The 7,220-nt window shown below is 48.9% G+C and overlaps 1 protein-coding gene across 1 annotated transcript; it reads left to right on the top strand.

Moving 5' to 3' along the window:
* Positions 1 to 279: 279 nt before the first annotated feature.
* On the top strand, positions 280 to 5,250 carry mex3b (mex-3 RNA binding family member B). Its single transcript, XM_005726378.1, has 2 exons — positions 280 to 1,052; positions 2,553 to 5,250. Exons 1-2 carry the CDS (start codon positions 830 to 832, stop codon positions 3,959 to 3,961), a joined length of 1,632 nt encoding a protein of 543 aa, XP_005726435.1. The 5' UTR covers positions 280 to 829; the 3' UTR covers positions 3,962 to 5,250.
* The last annotated feature ends 1,970 nt before the right edge of the window (positions 5,251 to 7,220 follow it).

Below are 7,220 nucleotides of genomic sequence, written 5' to 3'. Positions count from 1 at the left end.
CACACACACACACACACAGTACTCAGGCACTGTATACATACGCTGCACACATATGTATGCGAGGTGAGAGAGTTATGTTGCCTCTGTTAACACTGAGGTAAATGATGACATCATAGGTGGCTGTGTTTGTCCATCTTTCATTTACAGTTTATTATTATTGCGTGGTCAAATTAAAGAGAAAAAACGAGAATGCTGACTGGAGTGGAAGAGGGCCGAGATCCTCGGGGAAAGAACACATGTGATGCGTGATGAACGCGTGAACAGCTCCACTTCCTGCCAGCCGGCCTGAGCAGCGCGAACCGGGAAAGAGACAAAGAGCAAGACTGGGAACAAAGAGGTGGGCGTGCCTGTACGAGCGGGCCCGCCCAGTCATTGCGGGCAGCCAATCGGATCCCGGATATGCAAACGAGCCGCGGCACCGCATCGCCCCTGCCCAGGCGGTGACGTCACCCGCACATCTCTCTGTCTGGCTCTGCAAAGACTCAGACAGAAGCAACAGAGGAGCTGAGGGGAAGCCAGCACGGATTATTACCGCTGTGGAATAAACACGCGTTTTCCTGCAGCAGCACGGCTCGGCTCGAACCGGGACGTCCAGCTTCGGCCTGGAAACCAAAGGGGGTGGATGGTTTTACTGTGGCTCCTTTGCGCTGCTTTCCCTCCCCTCCTCAGCCGCACTGGTTTCTTTGCACTGACCAGTTGTCTTTGAGAACCGGCTCCGGTGCCTCTCCCCTCTCCTCCTCTTCTTCCTCCTCTCTTCCCCTCTCCTTTCTTCGCCCTCCTTCCTGTATTATTTTCTGCCTTCCACCCGCAACCCTGCGAAGCCGCAAACATGCCCAGCTCGCTGTTCGCCGACAGCAGCGTCCAGGGAGACGCGCTGGACGACCAGAGAGCGCTGCAGATCGCCCTGGACCAGCTCTCCCTGCTCGGCTTGGACAACGACGAGAACCCGCTGTACGACAACGGCCAGGAGCCCCGGAAGAAGAGCGTCAACATGACGGAGTGCGTCCCGGTGCCCAGCTCCGAGCATGTGGCTGAGATCGTGGGCAGACAAGGTGTGTGTTTGTGTGTGTGTGAGACGGTTGGTGTTTGTCTTGCAGCACAGCTGAGCGCGGCCATGCACCCAAACAGCACCGTGTCCCGTGTGGGAGGACTGAATGCCAGCACACTCACACAGCGCATGTGTCACTTTTCTTGCTTTCAGGCTACATTTGCAGCTCTGCTGGTGAATTCGGCTTCCCTGTTCCCCTCCGGGCTTCAGTTTCTGTCTCGCCAGTTAGTCATACATTGTTCCTTCTCTATAAATACACGGCGGTGGGCGGCAGCGCGCACAGATTCAAGAAGTTGACATTTGGAATAAGTGCTTATTGAGATTAATAACAGCCCGTGCTGCTGCTGCCGAACTGAAGAGAAGCAGGAAGCAGCTCAGAAAAGACACCAAAGTCGTGCTGTTTATCGTGCGTGCTCTGCAGGCAGGCACGCGTTTGTTCAAGTATTTGACAAAATGAACGGAGTTTGGTTTCGAAGAATTCAAATGAAATCCGAGCTGTTTTGGGTGAAGCCTGGCGATGACCGCTGACAGGACAGAGGTTATCATCATCATCATGTGGTGTTTGTAGGTCACTGTGTGTGTGTGCGTGTGTTTTCCTCACACATTCTTTGCTTAATGGCTGTGATGGTGATCGGATCGAATTAGGACAGCGGTCACGATGTTACCTTGCCTCGCAGGCTGCAGACGCCCATAGCTGCACAGATCTCTCAGTGTTTCCAGCTGTAGGGCTGCAGGGCGGGACTGGTGCTTGGTTACATATGCGGAATCTTTTCCCCTCCCTGTGCTGCTGCTGCTGCTCCCACAAAAACAAAAGGAACTGTAAGGACACTTTACAGCAGCCACAGTGCGACATTTGTGCAGTAGGCTTGTTTACATCCAACACCATCACCCAGCCCCCTGCGTCGGGTTAAGTCAGGCTAGAAGCACGGAGAGGAAAAATGGTGGACTAGCCGTGACCCGGGGGTGTTGTTTTAATGCGAGAGACTATCCTTATTTAACCTGCACCAGTTTGACGCTAACTCGGGATTTAAACTGGTTTAGTTGGACTCGCCTTCCTCTGCTGGTTATATCACCCTGTCCCACTCAGCTGGCTTCGCTTGGCTAATTATGTCATTCTTCCCTGGCTGTTTCCTCAGCTGGTCTTTTTGATGATAAAGATGTGTGCCTGTGCTTCAGGGCGTTGGAATGTGAGTTAAAGCTCAGCTTCCAGGATATGAAGTCTTTACGTAGCTTTGCCCCTTTTTCCCCAGCATGTCTCGCAGCAGCCGTCCTCGTGTTTTGCTGAAGGAGACTTGCTCGCTGTTCTTTCTGTCCTGCTGTATGTTCGTGGCGGTGGCATGTGGTTTGGATTTGTTCCTCTCTAAAAGGGTTCCTCACCTGCTTTTTGAGGCTGCTCGCACTTTTTGACAGACAACAACAAGCACGCAACATCTGTTCTGAGAACATGTGCCACATTTCAAGGTTCTACGTCCTCACTTTTCTTCTTTTGCTTCCTTTGCCTCAGGTTGCAAGATCAAAGCCCTGCGAGCAAAGACCAACACCTACATCAAGACTCCGGTGCGAGGCGAGGAGCCCGTTTTTGTGGTGACAGGCAGGAGGGAGGATGTGGCCATGGCCAGGAGGGAGATCATCTCGGCTGCAGAGCACTTCTCCATGATCCGAGCCTCCCGGAACAAAAACACCAGCCTGAACGGGAGCGGCACCCCGGTCCCCGGACCGCCTAACCTGCCTGGACAGACCACCATCCAGGTCCGGGTGCCTTACCGCGTGGTCGGGCTGGTTGTGGGGCCCAAGGGCGCCACCATCAAGCGGATCCAGCAGCAGACCCACACCTACATCGTGACCCCGAGCCGGGACAAGGAGCCGGTGTTTGAGGTGACGGGGATGCCGGAGAATGTGGACCGAGCACGCGAAGAAATCGAAGCCCACATCGCCATGAGGACCGGAGGCCTAATCGAGCTCCAGGACGAAAACGACTTCCACGCCAACGGCACCGATGTGGGCTTCGACCTGCACGGACACGCCACCCTGTGGTCCAAGCCCAGCGCGGGGATGACCCCCACCTCTGTGCGCAAACCCTTCTCCAACTACCGCAACGACTCCTCCTCCTCCTTGGGCAGCGCCTCCACGGACTCCTACTTCGGCAACAACAGCTCGCGCATGGCCGACTACAGCCCCCCCAGCCCCGCGCTCAGCTACACGGCCACCACCAACAACAACGGCAACAACAATAACAACAACATCAACGTCAACACCAACGGCAACGGGTTTGTTTACGGAAGCGACGTCATCTCCCCCGACTGCACTGATCTGACTTTTGACTCCTCGCCAGGGTTTGACCCAACACCAGCCCCGCCAGGCCTCCTGTGGTCCCCGTACGACAGTCGCATGACCCCCTCCTCCACCGGAGGCAGCTCCCCCACCTCCACTTCAGCCATGTTCCCCACCAACAGCTCGGCTAATGCCAACGGGATCGCGGGGAGTCAGAGGAGGGTTAATGGCTGCACCCCGCAGCCTCGCCTGTCCCCTCCTCTCCACAGCCACAACGGCGGGCCCGCCGAGCACCCGTTAGCCCGCAGGGTGCGCAGCGACCCGGGCGGAGGCCCACTCAGTTTCCCCGGCTACTCCGGCTCCATCGCGTCCTTGCCGGGCCCCCACCTCCCCGGGGTCCCGTGCGACTCCTCGGCCTCGTCGTCGTCCTCTTCTTCCTCCTCATCCACCTCCTCGGGTACCAGCCGAAAAGGCAGTCGCGATTGTTCGGTGTGCTTCGAGAGCGAGGTCATCGCGGCGCTGGTTCCCTGCGGGCACAACCTCTTCTGCATGGAATGTGCCAATCGGATCTGCGAGAGGAGCGACCCCAAATGCCCCGTCTGCCACACCGGCGTCACTCAGGCTATACGTATATTTTCATAAGAAGTGAAATTCTTGGACTGTCTCGGCGGCGAGACCGACTACAATAGCAACAACAGACTCTTCATACCGCTTTAACGATCAGCCAATCGTCAGTCTGGAAAGTGTACATAGATATACATATGTATGTAAGAGAGGCTGCAGTATCCAGAAGAAGGGACAGACAGCCTTCGTGGGCTAGTTGTGAATAACGTACTGTAGCTTGGGGAAATATTTTCAACATCTAAGTGCATGTTTTAAATATTACAGTATAGTAATCAATAGTTCTAGTTAATTGTACACTATATTTATGAAGCGAGGAGAGACATTGGGGTCAGGACGGAGGTACGGGGGTCCGCCTGTAGACCGTTTCGGCGGGACGAGCCTTCCAGGTTTGCCGATCAAGTGTAGTGAGGGGGGGCGGCGGCTGGGAAACGTGGAGGGCGTCCGGCCTAACAGATACTGCAGCTCGAGGTCAGAAACCACGCGAGGGAGGGAGAGCAACAACATATCCTACATATATATGTATAGAATCAATTTCCACAAGTTGAAAGTTTTAAATGACATTACTACAGATTGAAGTATTTTATTCTTTTTTGACTTGAAAGATTATATTTCTTATTGCAAAGATGTTTACAGATATTTTAATTTAAGTTCAGTGAACTTTTTTGTAGCTGGGTTGAAATATTGTTCATTTTTTTAGTACGGCCTTACGGCATTTGATCACTGTATTATTTTAATATCACACGACTGTGGGAGCAAATCCGAGTCCACAAAAATGTGTATTTGACAGTATTCTGTTGGGATGGAGTTTTTATAGGTTCAGCAAAAAAAGTCTTTTAAATCTGCTTCACCCAGCATATTTTTTATTCCGTAATATAAAGCATATTTTATTCTATATTATTATGAAACATTGAAATGTACAAAACTTAGTAAGTTGAACACAAAGAAACAGTTTATGCTTTCTAAAATTTGTATGAATTAGATTCCAGTGGGAATTACAGGCTTCTGTTGCACCACTATAGTTTTAGTATTTCTATTTTAATACATTTGTTTACCACTTGTTTATGTATATGTAGGTGAAGTTACTTGAGCGTAAATGTACTTTATTGAGCAAAGTTTAAGAACAAAGTATATTTTATTTTATGATAAAGGGCCTTTAACCTCATGGTCAAATACTAATATTATATTTGCTGAGACAAGATTTGAAAATGTATCAAGAGTTTTATTTTTCTGACATTTAAAGTTATACATGATAAAAAAAGTAATGGTGCTACTTCATGTTTTTTTAAGTATTTCTATATAAGTCCAATAAAAATGGTACATCGATGTTGGTGTCTGTTTCTCGTCCATCCTTCACGTGTCGATGTGGATCGGAGTCGTAATAGTTTTCCGAGCGGCCGACCCCTCTCTGCTCCCTGATAGAAGCTCGGAGGTGGCGGGATTATCGCCGCAGCCTAATTATGGAGGATATGCTTTGACGGTGGGACTCGGCCTGCCTTATTGCTAATTAGAAGAGCTGTGCGACCTATTCTTATGCAGATCTGCTGGTGTGCAGACCGTAATCTGGCTCCTGTGGGCTTTGGTGGACTGATGAAGCGGGACATACTGAGAGATCTGAAAAAGCTAGGTGGTCGCATTTTAGAAAACCAGTTGGTGAAAAAGCTGTCAGCTCATTGGGTCGTTTGGGACCCGTTTACTGTACTGTAGAGCGCTCTGGTTTAAAATGTGCTGACCTGCTAACTTAACCTGGAAAAAAAGGGCAGAAAATTTCAGAAAAGTTTGTACAGACGAGTTTTATCTGATATCATTTTGCTACATCTGGTGTTTTTGTAGAGTTTAAGTCTTAAAAATGAACGCTGTGATTCATTCAGGTTTTTACACTGATGATGCAGACGCCTCAAAAACTCGTATTCAATATGATACACTTGGTTAACTGACAGCTAATCGCCTACAATGTGAGTCATTGAAGAGAAGAACACCTACAAAGTCTTCTTACTTCAGATCCTCAACAGTTTCTGTGTTTTCTGCTTCTCCATCATTTTAAAGTGAACATCCTTGAAGTTTCATGTCACAGACAAGAAACAGCTGATTGTCCCCTAAAATCATTTGACAGACTCGCTGATCGATCAGCTGATTGAGAGACAACAGTCACTTTCAGCAGGTGTTTGGTCAGATTCAGATATGTGCTGATTCGTGGCTTAATTTATTTAGACGTTTTGTTAAACTGGGAAAAAGGTCGGGGAAATTAAACTAACGAAGGCCCCGGGTTCTGTGTGCACCTGTGGTCATTTGCTTTGGTTCCTCACTGGTTTAATAATGTCCAGAAAAAGGCACAACAGTCGGTGATTTTTTATCACAAATATAAGAATGTTTTTAAAAATAATTTTAAAAGATGTCCAAGAATCAAAAACTCTCACAGCCAGATACAAAAGAAGGAAAAACACGGAATCATACCCGGGAAGACGAGGCTGGGGGATGTAAATCATTAATCAGCTGCTGGGATAATTATTTCTCCCATTAAATCTGGTTCTAATTACACATTAACCAACCGCCAGCCGACCTGGGGGGAGGGCGGACATAAAGGCTGGTTTCTCAACCTTTGGGTCCTGGGACAGCGCCAGGAGGAAGAAGTACTAACAACAAGCTCCAGATCAGTTCCAGAAAACGGTTCAAACCCCGCCCCCTCGGTCCAAAGAGCTCCGCGCGTGCTGATGTCACGTCCTTGTGCGACAGCGGTTCAGACGGACGTCTCTCACTCAGAGGGGAAAGGATTTTTTACGTTATTGTAGGCCATGTGTCTGTTTGTATTTAATACAGCAGGATCTGACAGACACTCCATGTGCTCAGACTTCTGTCATCAGGTGTCCGTTTTATCAATAGAACAAATATTTTAATGCCATTTGCATTTAAATAGCTGTAAATTCTTTCTGGTTCTCAGCTTGGAAGAATAAAAGACGAGGTCCAGAGTTTGAGGATATCGGTTTGAGTATCTGAGAGTGGTCTCAGCTTTTCATGAGTTTCTTTCACTTCTCACAAGTGAAATTTTTTTATTCATCTCTAACTGATAGACGACATTATCAGAGAAAATTATTTTGCACAAATTTAGCCAGAAAGTCTGAGGAGGTCCAGTGAACAGTCAAATTTCATTCTGGAACAAATTTTCAACCAAATCTAGTTGTTGAGAAAAGACGGTCAGTGATGTTTGCTGCGATTTTTAAGTAATCCAACATTTTTTTCCTTCTCAGTTCACTCTGTGTCAGCCATCTGCTCATAACTCAGT

The sequence above is a fragment of the Pundamilia nyererei genome, unplaced genomic scaffold (genome assembly GCF_000239375.1).
Source record: "Pundamilia nyererei isolate P.nyererei 1_Seehausen unplaced genomic scaffold, PunNye1.0 scaffold00019, whole genome shotgun sequence".
NCBI lineage: Eukaryota > Metazoa > Chordata > Actinopteri > Cichliformes > Cichlidae > Pundamilia > Pundamilia nyererei.
The sequence above is the reverse complement of the archived record's forward strand: the minus strand, read 5'-3'. Positions and strand labels throughout refer to the sequence as shown.

What these genes read in the sequence shown, in the direction of transcription:
- mex3b (XM_005726378.1), top strand. Translation starts at nt 830, where the DNA reads ATGCCCAGCTCGCTGTTCGCCGACAGCAGCGTCCAGGGAGACGCGCTG. An exon ending in TGAGATCGTGGGCAGACAAG is followed by an intron (nt 1,053 to 2,552) that starts GTGTGTGTTTGT and finishes CCTTTGCCTCAG; the next exon opens with GTTGCAAGATCAAAGCCCTG.